At 44.1% G+C, this 25,137-nt stretch overlaps 1 protein-coding gene across 1 annotated transcript in view; it reads right to left on the bottom strand.

Annotated features, from left to right (window-relative positions):
• Positions 1-2,196: 2,196 nt before the first annotated feature.
• The window catches only part of ENPP7 (ectonucleotide pyrophosphatase/phosphodiesterase 7), a 91,713-nt gene continuing 68,772 nt past the window's right edge, over positions 2,197-25,137 (bottom strand). The window contains exons 5-6 of the mRNA XM_069199706.1: positions 21,404-21,530; positions 2,197-4,213 (exon numbers count right to left, since the gene is read on the bottom strand). Coding sequence (XP_069055807.1) covers positions 4,207-4,213; positions 21,404-21,530 — 134 coding nt within the window. The 3' untranslated portion in view covers positions 2,197-4,206. The remainder of the gene's footprint in view (positions 4,214-21,403; positions 21,531-25,137) is intronic.

Here is a 25,137-nt window from a genome sequence, read left to right as displayed (position 1 = left end):
TGTAAACGCATTAGTGGTAAAGGCATTAGTGGTTAGAACAAGGTCGTTGTTCCGACCTCGTTGTTGAGCCACGGGTGGTTTAGGCACCCGTGGTTCTGAGATATAACCGCTTCAGACTTGTACCAATCGGTATGGATTCCTGAGAATTCACCATAGATGTTCAGAATTTCCAGGGCCCTAGGAATGGTATGCAGGGGTGCTGCTAGGAAGAGCAATTACCGGGCAACACAGCTGATGGAGCAGAGAGGTTTACGGATCTGTGCCTCAAGAGGAATTTGTTCTGACAGTGATATCCAGTACACTTGGGTTTTTCCATCAATAATTTATTTTCCAGCTCTTGTCTATGTACATGTGGTTACACGCATAAATGATATATGCAAACTAGATTGATTCTGGCTTGATTAATCTATTTAGCACCTACATTATTTCTTGGTCCTGATGATGACCCACTGGTAATTAATTTACTGCTGGGGGTTGAAACATCGAAAAACTTAATGTGGACTGTTTGCAAATACTTAGTTGAGGATTTATGACAGTCAAGCGATGGTGTTGTTTCATGAATTCATGGAATTTTTGACAGCCACATGTTTTGCGTATATATTTGTAAATAACACTGGTGCACTTTACATTCACTTATTCACTTTTCACTGCGCCATCGCTTTGTAGGAGCACCTCATTCTCATTCTCATTTTCAATGGATTTTTATTGTAATTTTTGATGTTCTGATTTAAGTTTGTTTTTGATGTGTAATATTTTACCTTGCAAATTATTTACAAATGAATTTGACTTTCATGATAAAAATAATTTTCCAAATGAAATCAATCTATAAAAACCTTACCTTCCGGGACGGTGTATTTTTGCAGTGGAAGGCGAGGCTCATACTTCACCCACACAGACCAATTTTTTGTTGATCGACTTACTTACCCAGGTCCACGGGTTACAGGGTTCATCCCTTTTCTTGCTACATATCGGAAGGGCAATATGTCATCCGCATTTAGGGAGATAATGTCCTCCCAATCTGGCCTCCTCCGTAGTCCCAAAAGCTGGGCATCCACTTGCACCCAGGGCGACCAGTAAGGGCGAGTGTGGACACCCTTGTCTCGTTCCCTTTTCCATGGTGAACTTTCTGGAGATGTAACCGTTGACCTGCACTCTTGCCTGTGGATGCTTGTATAGGAAGGGACTGAGGACATAAATTCCATGCCAAACCCCATCTTGGGCAGTACAGCAAAGAGGAAGTGCCATTTGACCAAATTGAATGCCTTCTCAGCCTCCAAGAGCACCAGGACACCAGGCTTTCCAGGGGCCCACCACCTAGCCAGGCATCTAAAGAGTCTCAGTAAGATATGGCAGGTGCAACGTGTGGGCATGAACCCAGATTGACCAGCTCTGATCAACTATTCGCCGTTTCAGTCACTTGAAACAAGTGATTAGTCAATAGTTGGCAAGGGTTTTGACCTCAGTATTCAACAGCATGATTGGCCTGTAAAAGGCACACTGATCCGGGGGTTTACCCTCCTTATGTAGAAGGACAGTGGTCGCTTGTTTAAAGTCTAATGGTAGCCAACCCTTCCCCCTGGCCTCATACATTTTGCAAATCGGGCCACTCACCAGCCTCCCAGTGCATCTCTAGAATTCAGGGGGCAAGTCATTTGGACCGGGTGCCCTTCCTCTCTTAAGCTCCACTGATTAAACTTAACTCAGCAAAAGTGTGTTCTTCAGGCCTTTTTGTTCTGTCTTCTGACTCAAGAACCTGTCAGTGCTTCAAAGAGCCTTAACTACCACAAGCTGGCTTCCTTTGATGTTGGGGCCTTCTGGTGCCATCTAGGCCAGCTATGGTATGGACACTGCCAGGGGAGTGACTGTGGGCAGCTGGTTTTACTACTGGTTTGCTAAAGATATGCTACAGCTGGTTTCCTCATAATGTGAACACTTGTCTCGCACACCCGTGGTCTTCTGCTCCGGTCTGGTGATAACAATTTAAAACATGCAACCACATACAGCTAGAACACAGAGCAACCCAAAACATAACCAGAATTTTGGTAGGAAACTGCTGCATTGTGGTAGCTCCGAGCAACAAGTTGCAATGATAACAGACAAAAAAAACATAAATAGCCATACCCAAGACAGAAAAAACAAATGCTGGACCTGAACACTTTAACAGAGACAAAGAGAAAGGAAGCATCTATGTCATAGTTCTATCCCATTATTTATTGGTCGCACCACATTAACAATAATGACTTTTAGTCCCCTTTTATAAAACCGCACTGAAAAGCCACAGAAAATGAATACGGAGAACAGAAATTGAGAAAGTAAAAATAAAGCGTCTAACGTTATAAAAAACTACAAAGCTTAGAATTTTGTGGGCAGGTGAATGTTGTTTGTGCAGGTGTGTCTGCGAGTATCTTCGTCCGCAGGTGTGTGCTTGTGGAAGTCGATAAGTTGGCGTGTAGGCGAACAGGAGTTTTTTTCTGCTTGCAGGTGCGTGCTTATCTCTGAACACAGATGCACGTGTGTGTATTTTTGGGTCTCTTTGAACTTGTGCAGGCACATGTTTGGGCGTACAGGCCTCATCAGCTGCAATCGCATGCCCTGATCGTTGCCTTTCCTTAGAAACTCTCAGGATTTAGCCCCGAGTCTTGGTGATTCGGATCCAGCCTCGTGCTTTCGGAGGCACAGGTGGTTTGTCTCACCATCACCGACATTTCCATCAGATACAACCAGGAAAATAGTGTATGTCTGTCTTCAGCAGCTCATTTCAGTTTTGGAAACCTGCCAGAAAGTGATTAATGGAAATTGCTGGTATGTGTACTAAGTAAAAATGAGCATATATTTTTAGTAAAAACGTGCATATATTGTGGTACAGGATGCACTTTGCTGAGCCATTAAACCCAGAGACATTTTAAGGTATAGGCCTCTCCTGGGACCCCTAATCATAGAGCCAGCTCTGTTCTGAAAGAGTCTTTTCCTGATTACCTTGAGTAGTTATTAAACAAATTGTTTAAATCGCAGTTTTCCTTTAATTTATTTTTAATGTGGGTGATGTGTGAGAGTCTATTATGGACATTTTGCAGAGACATGCTGAGTTTGTTTCATGCAACATCCATAACAATGTTTCTTTTAGATCAAAACAGGACCTCACATATGAGAAATGGGAGGCTGTCACAGAGATTATTTGCCAGTGCGGGATTACCAAATAGGCAAAGTAGGGTCCGGCCTACAGGCCGCACTCCTTTTAGGGGCCCCAGGACAACGAATCAAAATAATATTTATTTGATCTTGAAAGAAAATTACAATCAAGCTTTCCTAAATTGTTTCCAAAAGATAGAAAAAATGAATCAACTCAAAGAAACGAAAACATTACATAAAAGACTATATAGAGAAAATAGTGTATTAATGTAATGTACCCCTTAACAACTTTAAGTATATAAACCATAGACATCAGATTCACATAACAGTTTGTCTCTTAAAAGCTCATCTTGTCATCTGTCAGTTTTGTAAAAAAAAAAAAAAATCAGTGCAAACTACATTCCTGTAATGTTTAGTTTTGTGTAATAAAATTGGTTTATTAAAATGGTTGGTTGGTAAAATTAAAAACGTAATAGAAGATAATTTGCAAAGGGAGGCCCTAAAATTTCGACTGCCTAGTGGCCTCCACAGGGTTTAATCAGCCACTGTTATTTGCAGTAATATTAGAGAGCTGATGCTGTGTTAAGTATTGAAAATTACAAGTCACTATCTATGAATATTAGATGTAAACACACATAAAATTTGGATGAATGTTTCTGTGCACTGTCAGTGACCTGACCAAAGAGGGCATGAAATTGCTGGAATTGGATCATAAATTCAAAGCTGTTGTGAACAGCCAAAATCCGTTTGGCCCAGGGCCCCCAAAATCCTAGAGATGTCCCTGATTAAACCCAATGCTGCATCCCCAAACTTTACCTAACTTTAATGAAATCACATTCGCTGATAAATCTCATTGCGAGGCAAATCCAGGGGTTCCAGGGTTATAACTTCTGCGAGACAAGGTGATCTCGGATCCAAGGTTCAGAAATTCCAGCTTCACAGTGCTTGGGGCTGTGATTCCAACTTTAGGTTTCGCTTAGTCATTTCAGGCCCCTAGTCGAAAAATGTTCCCAATGCCCTGGTCTGCAGTGCGCTTCCGTCTTCCTGCTACTAGGCTGCAGCACTTCTCGGAGAATTCTAAGACCTGTCAACAAAAAGGAACTTTTGAGACAACTATCAACACACGCAGCAGCACTGAGTAGAGACGTGGGGATTCGGGGCAAAGGCTCTAGTGCTGGGAAGCACAGTCTGTGCTAGAAACACAATATCTCACTGACTCATGCGGCTGTCTTTGCATGTGACCAACTGTGGCCAGGTGCAGGGTCTGTTGCAATGAGGCGAGGACCTGCCTATAACAGCAGTGGCCCTGGAACAATTTTCAGTGAGGGTGTTACCATCAGTGTTACATCACAGAAGTCATGAAAAATCCAAGTGTCAAACAACAAGTGTAGCAAATGAGCCACGCCCATTCAGCATCAGATAGGGAAGGGTGTATTATGTAGCTGGTGGTGCATTTTGGTGCATACTATTGCAAATATGTTACTAAAGCATGGTGCGGTAGCACACTGTTATTTACAGACAGAACATTTTCCAAGGAAATTGCCACTAAATTAAAAATAAAAGTATTTAGTGCACAAATAATGGTGTGTGGACAATCGGTTTCAGTTAATCTTTATCATTTGCACAGCACCAAGTAAAATGTCTCGATATATTTTGATCTAATAAAATCTTTGAGTCCCTCACACTTCAAGAGGAAAAATGTGCCTCATTTGTGCTTTCGGTGCTCCTGATACATTTTGAAATATTTGCAGTTCGTTAACAGGCAATTAACATTTGTTGTGTGTTAGAAAAAATGCCATCTTTTCACACTCTCCAGCATGATTGACACATAGTTCACTTTACAAAATCCTCCCACTTTGCAGAGATAGAAATGTAACCAGCAATATCCATTTCAAAAGAATAAACGGCAAATTGTTGTGAGACATAGACTGACATTTGATCCGTCTTTGAACGCATTGCAAATGCGACAAGACATAAACTTTAAAGGCTCATTCACCTTCTAAACTACGGCCTGGTTATTTTTGGGGTGCTGCAGCACCCCTACTTCCAACGTCTATGTTAAGAGAAGATTGTCAGTGCAGTGTCTGTCTCTTTAAGTTGCAGGTTGTTATATGCAGAGTGTGTCTTTGGAAGTGGCAGACTGTGAGAGCGTTGAAGGCATGTGTCTATTACTGTCAGATTGTAACTGGGTGTCTCTGCTAAAACCGTCATTGAGCGAGCAGAAGTCGTCTCTACTAGTAACACACTGGCATTGTCCGCGAGCCGGCTTTCACAATTGGCAGTATTGTGGGTGTGTATAAATAGCAAATTACCAGAGATGTGCACTGGCCTTGGATATGCTAGAGCAGTCGAAATAAAATAACTAACTGCTGCAAAATGGCTGACATTATTTACAATAAGGATGGCGGTACATGGATTACGAATGTATGAATCATGAATAACACTTGAAGGCAATTAATTGGTATGAGAGATGCCTTAATTTGGAAGGGTGCAAGCACAAACTGTCATCGAGTAGAGGAACAGCCTGTCAGAGAAGACTGTCGGTGTAGGGTCTGCCTTTCTAAATGAAGGCTCTTAATAGGTGCTGTCTCTCTTCACTTGTGGCCGATTGTGAGGAACTGCAGGGCATGTCTTTGTTTATGGTAAACTTTAATCATGCGCCAGGTCCCTCCATCTGACAGCCTGTCAGGGAATACAAAGACTGCTCTTCATGGCATGAAGCAATACCTTAGCATTAAACGAGCACCTGGCCAGGAGTCAACAAGCCATCTCTGCTTCGCGTGCCTGGTACAGCTTCTGCATGGAATCTTTATTCTGCTTCTTATTCTTATCTAGAACCGGGACATAAAATAAGCCTGGGTACCAAAATAAATGTGTCCTTCCTCTCCCCATTTGAAATTTGCCCCTCCTCTCCCCATCTGAAATTTGGGTAGTAAAAAAAGTGTCAATTTTTGGGGACTCTTACTTCTCCCGTATGCCTCCTGTGTGTAGGCGTCTCACACCAAGGCGTGAACACCCTTACTCAGCCAATTAGCTGTTGTTAGCTGTCAGTGGTAGAGCTCACACGTTTAGAGGAAGGATAGAGTTGGAGAGTGGGTATCATGGGGAAGGTATGTCTGCAGCAACTATTGTGGGTCAGGTAGCAGTTGATTTATTTTCAGATTAGAACTGTAGTGCCTGGGGGTTCCAAAAATGGGATACCATAGGAATTTCAACTTTTGGGCATTTGATTGAGGACACAATACTTAAATCATATCAGACCTTACAGAAAGATTATGACCTACATCACAGCCAGTTATATTGTTACCTACAAATACAGCTGCACTAACACCCTACATATCGCGGCTAGAGGATCTCCTGACATACAGTGCCCTTGAGGCAAAGTTGCTTCTGAGAGAACTATGGAACCACAAGATGACACTGTTCTACTGCTCATTAATACATCACATGACTGACTCCTTTGCTGCGCTCTGCTTGGGCGCAAGACTCAGGTTCTCTTACCGATGAGGAATGGGAGGAGGCTAGAGCATCGCTGAGGCACTCAGCAATTGCAACACAATTCCGTCTCACCCAGCTCAGGTACACCCACAGAGTATAACTCACGAGGCACAAATGTTGGAAAATGGGAGTGATCACCTCTCCCTCATGCAGGATGGAGATCTACTGAACACTACATGGGGCTGTGAAAAGTTAGAAGCTTATTGGAAACGAGTATTCTCCTGCCTAGAAATAGTGCTAGGCTGAAGTATACCCCTAGACCCAAAGTTGGTCTTTCTAATGTCACCAGAGACCTGGATGAGGAATGATATAAACTGATTTTGCTTTGGCTGGGCCTGACAGTGGTTAAAAGGAACATTGCCCACCAGGGGAAAGACGAAAATCCTCCCTCCGTTGAAAAGTGGCAAAATGGACTAGACTGGTGTATGAGTAGGGAAAAGCTAGTCTACGAGGCCAGGGGCTGCTACCCCAAAATACAAAAAAATCTGTAACAGATGGGCAGACTATTGGAGGAATTACCATTGCTTCAAGGGAATCCTAAATCCCAACATTAGGGACAGAAATCCGCACGTATTCGAGATAATTGCATACATCCCAATTCGGGCAGACTGTTGTGAATGTACCAACTAGATGGGGAAACCTTCGGTGGGGATGTCGGGGGAGCCAGGGGAGAGAAGAGCCTTTGTTCTAACGTTGCTCCATTGTTGTCTTCCGTGTAATGGAACCCTAACATAAGAACAATAAAGTGTGTAAAAAAATAAATAAAAAAAAACTGTACTGCCACTCTCACCAGACTCCTTAGGACATTATGCAGCTCCTTCCATACCACGTGAGACACCCACTGTGTGCTTTATCCCTCCGGTGCAAGCCATTGTCACCTGCACAGTGTTGCCTGCTACTGCATCATACTCATTATATTAAGATTCTCACAAAGCTGCCCACACACAACCAGAAATCTGTCCCACCACCACAAAACAAGCCTACAGGCAGCCACAAAACTGGTAGACACACTGACCGGTCAAACTGGCCCATCGGGCACTGCCAGATTGTCATATAGGCCACTCCGACATGGTGTAGACTATACCACCATGCCTTACAAAAAGTCCATGTGACCGGCGCTAATGAAACCTGGCATACAGAATACCAAACCAGCAATGATTTTTTAGCAGTGCACGTTGTTAGTTGGGGGGTGCCCGTGTGTCCTCGCCATTCCTCTGCTCTCACAGCTGTTTGGCAGGTGCAGGTGAGTGAGCTCTGGATGTCTCCCGCGAGGTGGATTTCCAGGAACCTGCCTTACCAGACTTCTCGCGGTACAGGTCACGTTGTGTCAGCTCCAGTGTTCGCAATGGCAGGGGGGCTCATAGTGCAGGGTAACCCTGCTCTTTGGTGGCCCTTGTAGTAGCGGGGCCGGACTTTGGAGTGGCATTCCATGACCTGAGGGAGTTTGGATCAAGGAAGCGGCCATTTGAATTCTCTCTCCTGCCCTTTGTTAGAGGTCCTGGAGGTGCCTTCTGAATGATGCAGCACAGCCACTGACTTCCGTCCTCCCAGCCCAAGGCCTTCCTCCTGGGGGTCCCAGCTTGCCCCTTGTTGGGCTTTTTGGGTATGGAGCAGTCACAACATAGCGCAGTCGTGTAGATTGTCCTTTAATTTTATTTGAAAGGTACTGCGCTTCCTTCAGGAAGGTCACAAATGTCTCTTTCTTGTCAGGTTGTGCATTGCACTACCATTATGTACACATATAATTGAGTGAGACACAGTGCTTCCTCCTGGCGGGTCACAGTGTCCCCCTTTTTGATTCACTGATCACGGCGCGGTTACTGCACAGCATGGCCACACACACTACTTTGTTTTTCTGCTCTAAGGCACTCGTTTATTTTGCTGTGATAGCCTGATATTAAGTCTGTTTACCTGGAAGAGCTGTGCAGGTAATTTTAATTTGCCGAGTGCCTCTCGGGCTTCTTGAGCTTTGCTGTTTTCTCTTGGTAGAAGGGCCTGATGGTTTCCTCAGCCAGGGTGACTTGTTTCTCAGCGCTTGAATCTTTCTTGGAACACACTGTTTCACACAGAAGAGGTGACTACCCAGCATGAAGAATGAGAGGCCCAGCTTCGAATGAAGTGAGAGGACATAGTTGGAGGACTTTGCTGAGTAGCTCGTTGGGGGTGCTGTGGGCAAAGCGTCTCTCATACCTCCATTGATTACAGGTGATTGTTTGTGTTTTGGTGTGAACTATATTTACAGCATCCATGCCGATCCATTATAGTAGTCAAGTGGGGATGAGGATGGGTCGGGCTTCCGAGGTGCCCAACTTCTCAAGCTGCTGGCAAAACAAGGGTAAGGGGAAGGGTCATCATCGAAGTCTGTGACAGAGTTCATTGTTATTGTGGGTGAACACCTTAAGTGGCCAGAGGTACACTAGGCAGGCGGGGCAGCTTTTCTGCCTGTTAAAAAGGGCCAAAAAACATCCTGTGGGATGTTCAGAGTGATTCACAATAGGCCGAAGAGAACCAGTGGGTGCAATTCCTAAAGCAGGGGCTGGTGAAGCTGACTGGAACTCCAAGGATGGAGCAGGGTCCTCCATAGGCATCCCAGTGGTGGAAAGAGGGACCGGTTTAACCTCCCATGTAGGGGTGGCAGGGGTCAGAAGTTTGGCCTTCAGGTGCTCCAGCAGCACATTATCAGGGCAAAAAAATCAAATGAGGTCCTGCATGTGATGGGTGAGAGTAGGCAATCACTCAAGGACCACACTCGAAATACAAAAGAAAAAGAGAGGATATAAAGTATAGACTCTATTTTGGTCTTAGAGAAGATGGCCCAAGTCATTACTCTCGAATAGGCATCCTTTTTTGTTTTTAACATTACCTGTGATCCCCAATATTAAAGGTGATATGCTGGAGTATTGCGAGGTATTTTTAAATTAGTTTATCTGCATCCTGGTTTTATCCAGTTGGAATTTTATTAAAGAACTCCCATTTGCATAAAATCTTCCTGGAGGTTCAGTCCGCCCTGGTTGCATTGTCCTACCAGGGTGGGGAGAGTTAGCTGAGGATGAAGCCTGACATTAATAGGTGTATGAGGCTTCCTCTTCCATAAAAGAATGACCCCTCAGAAGAGAGGATATTAGTTCCTCATAATCTATCATTGTATAGGAAAGTACTGAGAACGGATAAAAAAGAAAGTCGGATTTGAGCTGTGCCTTTACAATCATACTCATTTGTGTCATTTTTGAAGTCTTGGGAGGAAGTGTGCTTGTGCTCTGCCTCCCATTCTCTTGGGGACTAGTCTACTTGCTGTAAACCCAAACGGGGCCAACAAGCAGCCACAGTAATGGGGAAACCTCTGATACAGCAATCACTTCTTGTCTTCTGTAGCACAGTTGCTCTCCAAGTTGCCTGAGGGTAATAGCAATCCAGCCAGTAGTCAGTTCCCTACTTCCCCATGGGCACTATCTAGCAGTGTTGCTAATGCTATCGCTGACTTTCAAAAACAGATTGCTACATTATCCACAAAGAGAGAGAAAAAGTAGCGGGGGCAAACATGGTCATCTGAAGCAAAGGGGACCAAAGAGTCGTCTGCATTTGAGAACAAAACAACAAGGGGAGGGACCTGCTGGGAACTAGGACAATGCAGCTGTCAAAGGGGAATTGGAGTCAGGAGACTATGTTGTCCAATGTGTGAAAGCTTGCAGCTTGGGTAGTAGCGAAGGTTAAAGAAAAGATTTGGAAAGGGGATTTTGTTGATATCTCTTTTCTGTTGTGGTCTAAGAGGAGGGCTCTGGAAGCAAAAGAGAAAGAGGGTAAAAGGGAAAGGATTCATTACAGGACAATAAACCCCAAAATGAGAATATCACAAACTGCTTATTTGATCTCAATGGTAACATGACTGTAATGTTGGAAAGAGATCCCGGGGGTAGCAGGCTCCATGATTTTGTATACTAATAAGATTCTCAAGGTCCATCATGAATATGGAGGAACAGTGAGGTAGATTAAGACTGAGATTTGAAGTGGGCAAAGGTGGAGGACTCAGATATTAAATGGAATCAGGCAGAAGTGAACGTATGCCTTGATTCAGTTAACTATAGGAATTCACTGAAACAGCATCCTTTTTTTGTCATCTACGCTCCAGTAGGGATAAGAAAGGGTCCTCCTGGGCCTTCAACAGGAAGGCATGCATACACCCTACTGGGCTGTGTAAATTTAATCATGTGTGTGCCTTCTGCGTCCTTGTCTCTCAAGTGCATTAAAAAATCTAAAGAACAAGGCCACAATACCATAAAATCATCCTCTTAATGTTGCGCAATGGACCAGTTTAGGGAGTGAGCGTTCATTGAACTTTATGCAGTCCCGCTATCACAACCTGCCCCTTTGTGCACATAAGAGCCTATTTAGATTTTCAATGGAATTTATGGTGTTCCTACCTTCCTCCCATTCATTCATTGGAACAGTGGATGTCTAATGAGCTACCAGTTGTCAGCAGTTTTTGCTGCATCTCTACAGCAAGCAGTATTAACCCATCAACGTTCTCTAACCATTCAAGCATGGTCACTCAAGCTGAAGCTAAACGCATAGGACCCTTGTCTTCTTCTTGCTTTAAACGCTATGCATGTCCTGAATTTTTGTAACAGTCTCTTTGCCACTGAGTCACACTCCTTCTCTTTTCCTTCCAATAGCAGCCATGCCCTCCAAAGTTGTATGGAATATAGGGCATTTCTTTGTGCGGTGGGCAATAGACAATTTGCAACAGCTCTGTAAACCAAAGACAGCAGCATTGAGGAACGTGCTCTAAGGGTGTGGAGAGGAAGGCCTGAAGATTGTGCAACTGCAAGAGATGGTGGAGGCTTTATAGAGTCCCGAGGTCCTCTAGTCTCCAGACCTCATAGTCATTCAGCCGGCTAATAACACCCTGGTAAAAATGGACGCAACAAACTGAGAGAATAAGGCCCACATTTAAGAAAAAGTGGTGTATCAGCTCTGATGGGCCACTTTTTTGGTTGTGCCGTATTTATCAAAGGGTGCACCATGGCAGTCGTTAGCACAATAGCATCAACAGTTTTGACCCTATTGTGGCGCTTTGCTACACTAGCATCAAAAATGTTGATTCTAGTGCAGGAAAGTGGAAGGAGGCCCATAGGTTACAATGGGAGCGCCATTTTAACACCTGCTTTGAGTAGGCATTAAAAATGACACCAAAAATGGCACAGTGAAATCTTTTAAATTTCACGGTGCGATTTTTGTGGACCTCCTAGTGCCTGAACGCCTCCCCCTTGAACACATTACACCTGGCGCAGGCATAATGTGGTGCAAGGGGTTACAAGATGGCACAATGCATGTATTGGGTGCATTTGTCTGATCTGGGGAATTACCTTTTCATAGATCCAGAGCTACCTCTTGTATCTTTCAGACCCTTACCTCAATTGAAATTATTTTTTTTCAGTATGCAAGGGACATGTGACCTCCCACAACAACAGGTTTTAAACCCTGTTTGTGACAAAACCAACCCAGACACATTTCCGACTACTCCTCCCAATAGGTAGTCAAAACAGGTGGAGATATTCAGGAAGAGAATCTTCTTGTCCACCAGCTTCACGCTTCGGTTAGTAAATGCCAGCTGTCAGCTGGGACACTTTTCCTACGTCTTTTGGGATTCAGTGGTTCAAGTCCTCCCAGGTATCCCTGAAGATTTCTAACTTGTTTATGCCCAGGCCATACAGGATGGTCGTGACACAGCCAAGTTCACAATTAATTGTGGTTTGGACACCACCAAACCCATCGAGTGGGCCACTGGCACCAGTGTCAGCATTCACCTCCACACTTGACTGCAGTCCACCGGTTTTACAGGCAGTGCCCAGTCATACCTCATGGACATGCCTGTCTACTAGAGTCGCCTGTTTGGAGACAAGGCAGACCCTGCTCTTGAGCAGTTCAAGGAAAGCAGGGCCTGCTTCCTGGGCTTATCTGGCCCCCTTGCCAAACACATCAGCCCTAACGCTCCTTTTGCAGTTTTGGCAGAGGTATCCCATACCTTCACCCCAATCAAAACCCCCACAAGAAGCCCAGCAGTTTTGCAGTCAAGTCCGTGGTGTCCACCACCCTCTGGTTCAAGGTCAGCGGTTCATCTAGTCCACTGATCCCTGCCCTGCAGTCCCACCTGCAAAAACCCCTTTAGGTTGCCCTTAGTGGAACATAGCTTCCTGGAGGGAGACAGGATCCGACAATTCATGTTGGGTTGTTAGACCATAACATCAGACAGGTAGGTTCTGCAAATCGTTCAGAAGGGCTATGCCCTTCCCTTACTTTTCACACCACTGCACCTTCCATCTTTCACAGCGACTGACAGAGGACCATGTATTTCTCCTGCAACAGGAAGTGCGAGCCTTTTTGGCTAAAGGGGCCATTGAGAGGGTGCCTGCTTCAGATGTAGGACGTGGTTGTTATTACTGCTACTTTCTGGTGCCCAAGAAGGACAGAGCCTTTCATCCAAATTTATACCTGCGCCCTCTGCACCCCTTTCTCAGGAAGGAAAAATTCAAGATGCACACACTGGCCCAGGTGTTGCTTGCCCTTAACTCTGGAAACTGGATGGTGGAGTTGGACCTGCAGGTTGCCTAGTTCAATATAACTGCCTTACTAGCGGCGCTACCTGCAGTTAGTGATTGGACAGGAGCACTTTCAGTTTGATGTGCTACCCTTTGGTTTCACCTGTGCCCCTTGGTCATTCACAAGAATGATGGTGATGGGAGCAGTGTATCTTAGCAGGTCTGAGAACTAACCCTACCTTGATGACTGGCTGTTGAAGGTGGGCACACCCCAGGCAGTTGTTCCCACCTCCATACTACAGCGAACCACTTGTCATCTTTGGGGTTCACAAGCAATGTGCTGAAGTCACACCTGACTCTTTTTCAGACGCTCCCCTTCATTGGAGCCATTTGGGGCACAGTTCGGTTTTGTGCCTTTCCTCAGGGAAAGAGAACCCAGGACATTCATGGAATGATCAAGGTCTTTCAACCTCAGTTCTAAATTTCAGTGAGATTGACTCAGAGACTACTAGGACTGATGGTATCCTCCATCTTGCTGGTATACTGTGACATATGTGGACTCTGCAGTGGGATCTGAAGTCTAAATGGGCCCAATATCAAGGGGACCTTTATGACAATGTTTAGATTTCGGAAAAGACTGCAAAAGATCTGCAATGGTGGTTACTGGACTGTGACTGGGTCAGTGGCAGGACTCTCTCCCTTCCCTACCCAGAGCTGACTGTGGTGACCGAAGCATCACTTTTGGGTTGGGGTGGGCACCTGGGAGAGATCGAAAGCAGAAGTCTCTGGTCTCTGGCAGAATTTCAGCTCCATATCAACCCTCTGGAGTTAAGGGACATCCACTTGGTGTTAATCCATCAAGGGAAGGCTGGTACACATGCTCACAGTGACACCACTGCCATGTGGTACTGCAACAAATAGGGCAGGAGAGATCGCGGACCCTGTGCCAGGAGGCCCTGCAACTCAGGAAATGGCTGGGCCACCAAGGGATCCTCCTGGTAGAGAATCACCTGCCAGGGCTGACAAGCACAGTCAGTGGTGCCTAGAGGATCACAAGTGGCAGTTACACCAGGAGGTGGTCCAAGGTCTCTTTCTTGAATGGGGAGAACCTTGGTTCCATCTGTTCACCACCACCAAGAACACAAAAGGTCAGCACTTCTGAGCATTGAGGTTTCCAAGGTGTACCGTGCCCAAAAAGTATTCCACCTCGAGTGGAACTCGGGCTCCTGTATGCCTTTCCACTGATACCATTCCTTCATGGCGTTCTCAAGATGAGGTCCGACTGGGGCCAAGTTATCCTAGTGACCCCGGACTGGGATTCCTGTATACCTTTCCACTGGCACCACACTTGCCTTCAGTTCTTGTTAGACCTGGCAGCACTTGGTGTGGTTTCCATGTACTTTTTTTGCTTCTGATCTCCTGTTTTTGGATCCTGTGCTGTAATTCATTTGTTGCTGGTTTTGATACTCTGGGCACATTACCACTGCTAACCAGTGATAAAGTGCAAGTGCTCCCTGTCTAAATGATATTGTTAATTGGTTTTCCATGATTGGCATATTTGATTTACTTTTAAGTCCACAGTAAAGTGCACTAGAGGTGCCCAGGGCCTCTAAATCAAATGCTATTAATGGGCCTGCAGCACTAATTGTGCCACCCACATGAGTAGCCCTGTAAACGTGGCTCAGGCCTGCCACTGCAGTGTCTGTGTGTGCAGATTTGAACTGCCAATTCAACCTGGCACATGTCCCCAGTTGCCAGGCCCAAACCTTCCCTTTTACTGCATGTAAGTCACTCCTAAGATAGTCCGAGGTAGCCCCATAGACAGGGTGCAGTGTATTTAAAAGGTAGGACGTGTACTGGTGTGTTTTACATGTCCTGATAGTGAAATACTGCCAAATTCGTTTTTCCCTATTGCAATGCCTATCTCTCCTGTAGGTTAACATGGGGATTGCTTTTAAACCTCTTTTAAGCCAGCTTCCCATGTTGGAGCAGATAGAGATGTGGAGTTTGGGATCTCTGAACTCACAATTTAAAAATACAACTTTTGGTAAAGTTGTTTTTTAGATTATCTGTTTGAAAATGCCACTTTTAGAAAGTGGGCATTTTCTTGGTTAACCAATCTGTGCCTGCTGAATACACGTCTGGGTCAGACTGACAGCTGGACTGTTTGTGAATTCATTCTAGACAGTGATACAAAAGGAGCTGAGGTTTGCCCTGCATATCCTGATGAGTCTTCTTGGGCTGGAGTGGGAGGGAGGGCCTGTCCTCTGCATTTAAAAGGGCTGTGCCTGTCCTCTCGCAATATGGTCTCGAACCCCCTGGTGTGTGTCTGGGGCAGGGCAAGGAAGAGATAGGGTCTTGTGCACTACAAAAACTTTCCTTTGAAGTTTGCCTACTTCAAAGGAAGAAATGAGTATAAGTATTGGACTGCTGACCCCACAACTTTAGATTACTTCTAGATTAAGGGGAACCTCTGCCAAGGAGAAGAGCTTGATGCCTGAGGAGGACCTGCCACTCTGCCTTTTGCTTTGCTGTGCTGGCCTGTTGCTGCTGCTTCTGCCTTAAGAATGAAAGGACTGGAGTTTGCTTTCTGAAATCCTGCTTGTGAAGTTTCTCCACGAGCTTGGACTGAGCTTGCCCCCTGTTCTGATGTCTCAGGGACATCAAAGACTTCATCTGCCAGTGCCTGGGCTCTACTGCTGAGAGTCCTGACTTGCTAAGAGGTGCCAAATCCAGTCCCTGGCCCCTTAGAAGTGGAAGCTGGTAACCTGCAGGGGAAAATCCAGGCACTACTGTGTGCACCTCAGAAAAATCGACGCAGCACCTGTCCCGCAGCTGAAAATTTGATGGAGCGCCTGCCTCGTGGCTGGAGAATCGATGCACCATAGACACTTCAAACAGTGTGTCGGAATTTTCCATGCACCAACCCTGGATGCCAAAATCAACAACATCACTGCATGGAACTGAGGTTCTTGTCTAGAAATCGATGCATTCCTTTCCTTCCCTGCGAGGAAAAAAATCGACACATCGCTTGCCTGGTGGAGAAACAAATCGACGCACGGCCTCACTTGCGAGTAGGGCATTGACACATTGCTTGCTTTTCTGATGCACGCTCGCTCGTGTGGCTTTGTTTTTGACCCATACCAGGTACTTTGTGCTAAAACAACACATCCATTGATTTCTATGGATTAAGGTTCTTTTTACTTAAAAAATCACACATGTTCTTGTGTATGTTGGAGTTTTGTCATTTTGGTCTTGTTTGATTTAGATAAATATTTGCTATTTTTATAAACTGGTATGGAGTCCTTTTGTGATGTTTTCACTGTGTTACTGTGTGTGTTTGTACAAATAATTTACACATCGCCTCTGAGATTAGCCTGACTGCTTGTGCCAAGCTACCAAAGGGGTAAGCAGGGGTTATCTGAGCTGTGTACTTCCCTTACCCTGACTAGAGTGAGGGTCCCTACTTGGACAGGGTGCAAACTGACTGCCATCTAGAGACCCCATTTCTAACAGTTCTCAAGAAAATCAGGACTGACTGGGCCCAAGTCATCCTAGTGGCCCCGGACTGGGCACGGAGAGTATGGTGTCCAGAACTCCTGGACTTGTACAGTTGTCACAGCAAGGCAGGGTTGTGCACCCAAGCCTTTACAGTCTTAAACTTCGTGCTTGGGGAGTAAACAGCAGCAGCTGAACACCTTTGACCTTACTCTGGAGGTGGTTGATGTCATCTTGGCTGCTAGGCATCTCTCAACAAAAATTGGATTTGCCTGTCATTGAGAAAGACTTGGGGAACTTGCTCTCTATTAAGATCTGCTACATATTGGCTAAAAAGCAGCACCCAGAAGGACTGCATAGTCATTCTACTAGGGCCAAAACTGCTGCCACAGCGTTGAATCAAACATACTGGAATGCTTTACATGAGCACTAATACATTACACAAGGTCAAATTAATTTTTTAGCACAAGGAGGTTATGTGATTTGCCCAGAATTGGAGGGGGCGAGTTAGTGAAAGCTTGAGCCAGGCTCGCGCCTAAATCATGGCTCTGTCTCAGCTCAAAATCCTGTTGGATCCTCGAGCATATAACCAGCTGAGCATTTATGTGACATCTGCCTGTCACCCTCCCACTATATAAGATGTGGCTTTATGGCCATAACTGCTGACTTCAGAACCGAGGACTCAGATTCACTTCTAGGAGTTGGCTCAAAAGATTGTGATTCTGGGCAAATCACATCTCCCTATGCCTGTAAATATGAATGTAACCTTGTGTAATGTAACTGGTGCTCATGTAAAGTGCACCAATACCTTCAGGTCAAGTTCACACTAAATGAAAACTGCAGAAAAATGCACATAGGTAAAAAGAATGTGTTAACATAAAAAAGGAAAGACAAATAGATACCAATCTAGTGGCTGATTTGTACAAGGTGAAGCCAGAAAACCTGTACAAATCAATGCTTCTCGCTTAAATTATGTAATTCTGGGTAAATATTTTACTTCACCAAAGGACCTTTTTTCTTCATTATCACATATGGAGGCACTATCAGATATATGAGTTCAGAATACCAGTTGTACAAAAACCTCTTGATTTAATTTGACTAACAAGAAGAGATCTAGAATGCAAATAACACAAAACCATCTCATAGGAGGAAATGAAAGGCTGCACAATTCACAGGAGGGGATATGCCACATCCATGAAACAAGCAGAAAAAGCTCAGTACTTCAGCCAACTACTTATGACTTGCAAAAATATCTACTACTACCCTAAAGCACCTCAAAACAAGTTTCAAGTGAAACTAAAAGACTCCATTGCCTTTTTCGTCACAAAAGTAAAATTCAAATGTCATAATCCACATCGATCTGTTTGCAAACCCTCCACACATAACTCTTCTCCTTCCTCCATCCACCCACTGTACTTCACTTAAGTCCAGAAGGCAGCCAATAAAACCAGAATTAAGCGTACAAGTGGAACCCTTCTCGTCTATGTAAATCTTGAAGAAATCCACTGCATACCGCAAGGACCTTAGCAACTATCAACTCATAACCTGCCTCCAGTACTTTAGCAGAATACAAATCAACATCACAAGTACTTACAGTCTACTGTATAAATGTCAGCATGGCTTCAGACCTGCAAGACTACTGAATCTGAAATGCAGGACAACTGTGACAACCTTCTCATCCATGTGGATGAAATATCACTGTGCAGTTTTAATCCAGCGCCCCGTGACAAGGTGGGCCGGCTCTTGATTAGTAACCCAAAACACTGGATGAGTGTGACTGACCTACTCTGGAATTTATCAAGCCCTAGCTCACAACCCACAGTCAACAACCCCTAAAGTTGCCTGACACTTCACAATAAAAGAGTAAATTATGAGGTTCCACAGGGATCATACCTGTCATCTCTGCTGCTTAACATGTCCTTGGATCCCGTAGCCCAGCTCATTAAACAATATCATCCCCAGTTCCAGATACAGACAAATAATAACGAGCTCCATCACTGATCAGAGACCTGACAGAATTGAGAGGACATATCATTATAGGTGGGAACCCTTCTTTTTTAAACAGCGCACAACACAGATTTTGGGCCCGATTTATATCTTGATGGTAAGGATACACCATTGCAATGGCATTAGAGTACCCGTAACTCTAAAATTATGGTCCGCCCTCCTGATTTAAATGTGGGTAGCCATAGTTTGACCATGGTGGAGATTACTTAATCTCCGCCTTGGCCAAGCTTCTCTGATGGTCTGGTGGAGTAGGAGCTGTCGAAAATTGGCTGTATGTACGTCCACCTAATTTAGACGGATGGACATATTATAAAAAATGTAATATGTCTCCCTCGCTATAGGAAATACCTCCCATGGTGAGGGAAGGCACTGATTTTTTATTTATTTTTAAAAACAAACTCCTGCTTTGGGGTTTTGTATTGGAAAATATAAAAACTTGCAAGTTTGACATATAGCTCTGTTTACAGAACTGTCTGGTAAACTTTTAATTGCATTCTGAGGAACCGCCATGATGGTGATTTCAGGAAATGCTAGATATGTCCGCTGGCCTGACAGATACATCTAAATATGTCAGGCAGAGTACCCTCGGCATGCCAGTAGTAAATTACTCTGTCATGTTGACGGATAGTACTCTGTCTGCCTAGATATAAATTGGACCTTAGGTGATTGATGACAGGAAAATGCTGCCATTAACAAAGCCCCAATAGCTGGGAGAAGCCCTGGCCCTGGAGCAACAAACAGAGTTTGGGTGTCCTAGCTGACTCCACCCACACAGGAAATCGAGGTAGTGAAGGGAATGAACTGGAAATTGTGCATTCTCAGAAAGGTACTTTTACAACTTTGGTCCACTCGTAGCCTGTAATTAACCAGATTGCTGCTCATGTCATTTGGATTACTGCAACACAGGGCTATCTAAAAAAATAACTCTAAAAATGCGATGCTAAACTAGGCAGACAGGGCGCAATTCAGTCTGAAAATACTAGTTAATGTACCCCTTTGCTTGGCTCGCAATGAAAAAAGCAATAAGGTTCAAGATCCTCTGAACCATTCACAAGTCCTTATAGGGCTTGGTCCTCAGCTATCTACAGAAACTACCAACTCCATTCGCACCAGAATTCTTATGTCAACACACTTTGGCAATTCACCACAAAAAAAGGACAAAGTGAATAAATAGCGAGGTAGGTCACTGTGGGCCCAAGGTCTGACCCATACTAGGAGGTACTATTAAACCACCTTACTTTCAGGAACTACATCACTGCTGGCTGTCTTTTCAGGCAGAACTGTGTTCGCTTTTGTGTTAAGGCCATGTTATGGGTTCTGAACTCTCCTTCATTTTCCAGGCAAACACAGTGGTCAAAGACATCTACTTGCAGCTGGCCTTCCTCTGGACAACCCTTGCGCTCCTCCAAAATGATCAATGCGTGGAGCTGACTAGGGACCTTGCGATTGGTGGCTTGATTATTGTAACACCATGTGCAATAGGCTTCCAAAGAAACTCAATTGATATGCTTCAAATACTCCAGATCCAAGCAGCCATAATGTATCTGAACCTACGTGAGTAGGACCACATAAAACTAGTCTTAAAAGTTCTCAATTGGCTCTCAAAATATGCAAGAATAAAGGTCAAAAACCTTTGCCTCATTCACACTGCTTACAGGACCAAAGACCAAGAATATCCGCGGAAACTCACAACTAACTCCGTGTCCAAAGGGAACTGCTGGGGGCTACGGCAAACTTTATATCAATAAAAAAACATGGAGGAAGATCCCTGGAGTTCATGAAACTCATTGAACCCAAGACTCAGCTTGAAACCAAACCACCTCTGTTGCAGGAAAGGCCAGAAAAACTGGCCTATTCAAAGTAATTTTATGACCCCTAGCCCATTCCAAGAGCAGTGATTGCAGCATATCGAACTGGTACCGTTTCCTCACTAACTGGATTCAGATTGCCACTTTCCTGCATTTCATATCCTGTAGCTCACCTAGCGAGCTAAACTAACTTGATGGCTACATGTAGCGCTGTACGAAACTCTGCATGAATGCATACATTTGTATTGTACCTATGCCACCCTACAGCTGTTTCAAAGCGCTGGGAAAGGAGTGGACATGAGAAAGGGAATGGATGGTATATCTTGTTAGGCCTTATTCTTGTGGAGGCCTGGCTCAATGACCAAGTGCACAGATGATGTGACTGAGTGCAGGTGCAGCCTCAGTGACCAGGTGAGCAGTCTGAATGACAGGCCTGCAGTGGAGTTAGGTGCCCCCTAGTGAATCTAGAAGCAGTTCACGATAAGGGTTCATGGAGGGCAAGGAAAAGCTTAACGAGCTCAGGGTCTGCCTCAGTGAGTGAAAAGTGAGCCTCGGCAAGTGCAGTGGCAGTCAGTCAGCACTGATGTTGTCTCATAAACTGGCAAACGGACAGTAAGTGTAGTGATGGATGACCATGGTAAAAGGCCTCAGTGAGTCTTGGCTGGTCTCATGACTTGCAACAAACATCAGTGAGCACCGTGCTGGTCTCAGTGACGAGCATTCGGTGAGTGACGTGCTTTGTGAGTGCAGGACCCGTGAGTGAGTTGAGGCAGCATCAGTGACAAGATATTAGTGAGCACAATGGCGGTCTCGGTAACAGGCCCTGGGTGAGAGGCTACCAATGGGCGCAGCTCTCATCTGCCTCTCAGTGAATGCAGTGGAAGGTTTAGTCTCGGTGAATGCGGGCACGGTCGCAGCGAATCTCACCTCCTGTTCTTCCTCCTTACAGCAGTGACGATGATGCTTGGGATGAAGATCAGGAGTAGGACTCCCGTCACTGAGGCCAGGCCGACCGTCACCTGGAACAGCAACTCTGATTGGCCAGTCGAAGGGCCTAGAAATGAGAAAGAAAGAATGCAGAGTTGAATGGTCACATACATATAAGCTGAGGAGTTATTGACAAAGGAATAGTTCGAAGCTCATGTCAAGGGTCACAACAAAGATCAGGGTGCATAGCCCCAGGTCAGGGTTCACAGTAAAGGTCATCAGTCAAAGCTTTGGCCAGTGTCACCCGGCAACCCAAGGTTAAAATGTAACCTTGAGTGGGTTTCACATGTGAGGTTAGAGGTCACAGCTGAGGTCTGAGGTCACAGATACTTTCAGGTGTCCCAGGTGTCATTAGGGTTCAAAGGTAAGGACACGGTTCATAGTCAAGGTCAAACTTCACAGAGGGTGTCAGGATACACAGTCGTGGCCGGTGCCAGGGTTTAAAGACAGGCTTCACTGTTAATGTTCACCCAGGAGGATAGGGACCAACGCTCTCAGAGTTTAAAGGTGAGGCGAGAGGTCAACACTCGTAGTAAAGCATTTTATATTGTATGATAAAAAAAACAATACAATACATTTTATTTAAGAGAAAAGAAAAATCAAGATGAAATTTGACTCATTGTCCATTAACAACTGATATTATAAAACAGAAGTTAAAAACAATCTAAAAACTTCTAAGATCTAAATACAAGATTATTATTCTCTTTGTAATACATGTGTAGTTCGCCTTTTAAACCTCATATGTATTTAAAGCACTTGGCGGATTTTCAAGTCACCAGGAATTGGTCTCCAGTTGTCGCCCTTTGCCAAGTCTCTGCATAGTAATCCGTCAGCACTTCATAAAGCAGATGATGGTTCGGTTACTTTTGCCGAGAAACATAGTGCAAGAGCTGCTTCTATGGTCCTACTGGATTCTTCATTGATGGATAGGTGCAGACATTTTTTTGCGCAGGTCTGACAGCGAAGGGCAAAAAAGAGATACAAACTTTTTTGCTTGGAGATTCTACTCCTGGAACCCTTAAATTCTAGGATGTATAGTAATTGTAAGTGAGGAAAGCTGTGTTCCCACGAACCCCCTCAAAAGATGCAAAATAGGAGAGTCTGCCGGAAATGAATGTTATACTTGGATCCTCATTTCTGTGTCGATTTGCTTAGATCACACTCAATTAGCCATTGCCTCGAATTTTTAGCACTGCATATGCACTGGATATGTTGTGCAGGGTGTTCCAGCTTCCTAGTTTGTATTGGTTCGTTAATAGGTCAGCCTTGGTTTCATGGCGAGAGGAAAAGGAGCTGTTCCCTGGCTTGATCCACCACCTAATAAGTTTGGCTCTAATTGTGTTGAGAGCATGTGGTGCACGCTTTGTAGCAGACTTCTCTTTTCTCGATGGTTACAGAGATTGCCATCATACTTGGTTCTATGTCTACTTTGTGTTGAGGAGTGGATTAGTGAAGATTTAACAGTTACCGTACACAGCGTGTCTGAAGTATGTCTAAGTTGTTATCTAGACAACCAGCAAACTTAGCAGGCCATGTGATTTAACTGTGTTGGTTTTGACAGTGCTGTTAATACCTCTAAAACGGCATGCCCACTGCGTGAAACAAGAAATCATTTCAGCCCTACTGTGATAGTGCATGGGAATGCACCAGGATTGAGCCCTTATACCCCCTTACAGCTTAGGCTACAAGTAGTCTGGTACAGAACAAAAATAACTCCAGAAGAGCAAATCAACAAGACAATCAACTTAAATTACACTTAAATGGTTATTGATCGAATTGTTATTCTTTTGAACCCATTTTATCAAACATCGGGGATGATTTTTCACCCTTACTTTAACCTATGTGCATCTACAATTATTGATGCAAAATGGTCTTTTTTATCATATGTCAAACATTGAAAGTAAGTAGCTCAAACAATGATCACATCTTACACAAAAGACCATTTTAGAAATTGATAACATGGGATTGAGAGGATGATAATAATCCGATCAATAACAATTTAAGTGTTACTGTAGTTGAGTAATGTGTTGTTGATTTGCCCTGCTATAGCTATTTTTGTTCTGTACCCGATTTACTGTGACATTGCAACATGCTTAAAGTTCTGGTGTGCTTGACCCTTTGATTTTTTTTGTCAGCCTTCATGACAGGCTAATTGTATTGGTTGACCCTATCCATTTTTAATCTGCTTATTTTCCATGTACAGTTTACTTTTTTTGTTCCATAACATCACGATTTTTGTTTTGCAAAGATTTATTTGAAGGATGTTTGAGTTTTGGCAGTCAGACAGATTGTTTAGTAGTCTCTGTAACCCAACCTGGTGCATTTAAAAACAAGACTAAATTGTCAGAATAGGTCGAACTGGAGATGAATGACTGACTGAATGAATGAAGCAGTTATATAGGTCAAATTGAGACATCAACAAAAGGTATTCCAAGGCTTTGCATGGCTAGCCCTCCTTCATAGAGCATGGGGAAACATGCTATCAAAATGTGATAATATACATTGATATTAGTGTTTAAGTTCAAATAGGTAGGTCTTGAGTTGTTTTTTGAATTTTAGGGAATTAGTTTGTGATGTCCACCTGTAGGGCATTCTATTCCAGGCCTCCGGTATAAGAATTTGGAACCATCTGACTTCATATTTTAGATTTTTTTTAAATCTGGAAATAGCCAATAGTTGTTGGGATGCTGATCTAAGTATTTTGGTAGACGTTGTCCCTTCTGGGACCGTGCAAAGCTTTATGACATAGCAGAGTGCCTTGGAGTGGCTCCTTTTTGCAATTGGCAACCAGTGCAGATGCAAAGATGGTCTGAGAACAGTGCCTTGTGGTTCACTTCAAGAACTAATCATGCTGCAGCATTCTGGACTACTTGGATCTTCTGGATCAAGTACTTAGGAAGGCACACAAGAGAATTAGCATGCAGACCAGGGTAATCCTGGATGATGCTTGGAGCAAGTGTAGAATTTTACCCATGACCGTTTTCTAAGCACATGCATGTAGTGGTAAGTGTAGTTAGTTATATGAAGTTATATAAGGGTTAATGGTAAAGTTTGAGTCACATATAACTCCAAAATGTCCTGCATTTGGTACTGGAATTGGAGGTGAGACTAGTTTTTATGACCCCCCAGGCTTGGGTTCTTAGAGCAACACATACAACCTAGGTCCGAGCCACACATAAAACGTAGGGACTGATCGATAAAAAAAGCATCTTGCCCCTCTGCAGATGGCATTCACTTGGACATTTTCAGTGAAATTCTGGTAATAATAATTTGGAAATTTAAATAGGAGGGGTGATTTTATTATGCCAGTGCTGTAAGATTTGTGTATTTAGTTTATTTTTGTTTTGAAGATAACTATTTATTTGAATTGGACTATTTCAGCAGGCGTTATTTAATCTAATGTAATTTCCTGAGAATGTCACTCCTGACAAGTTCACTTCCTGTAAAGCCACCAGCACCAGAATACTAATTAGTGAAATCAGTGCATTTAGGAATTCAGCCCTGGCAGACAGCGTTGGCACATAAGGCCTCTGTGGCTCTGTAAAGCTGTTCTGCCCTCTTTTTGTTGTTTTGCTGATCGACCATGTTTTCCCTATGTGGACTCAACAGTCAGTACTCTCCATATTTCACAGTTACTGTTTTTTAGAAGAGATTAACTGATGAAACAAGGTACA

Source organism: Pleurodeles waltl, chromosome 7 (assembly GCF_031143425.1).
Source record: "Pleurodeles waltl isolate 20211129_DDA chromosome 7, aPleWal1.hap1.20221129, whole genome shotgun sequence".
NCBI classification, from domain to species: domain Eukaryota; kingdom Metazoa; phylum Chordata; class Amphibia; order Caudata; family Salamandridae; genus Pleurodeles; species Pleurodeles waltl.
Note: the sequence above shows the minus strand (reverse complement) of the source record. Positions and strands in the feature narration are given on the sequence as shown.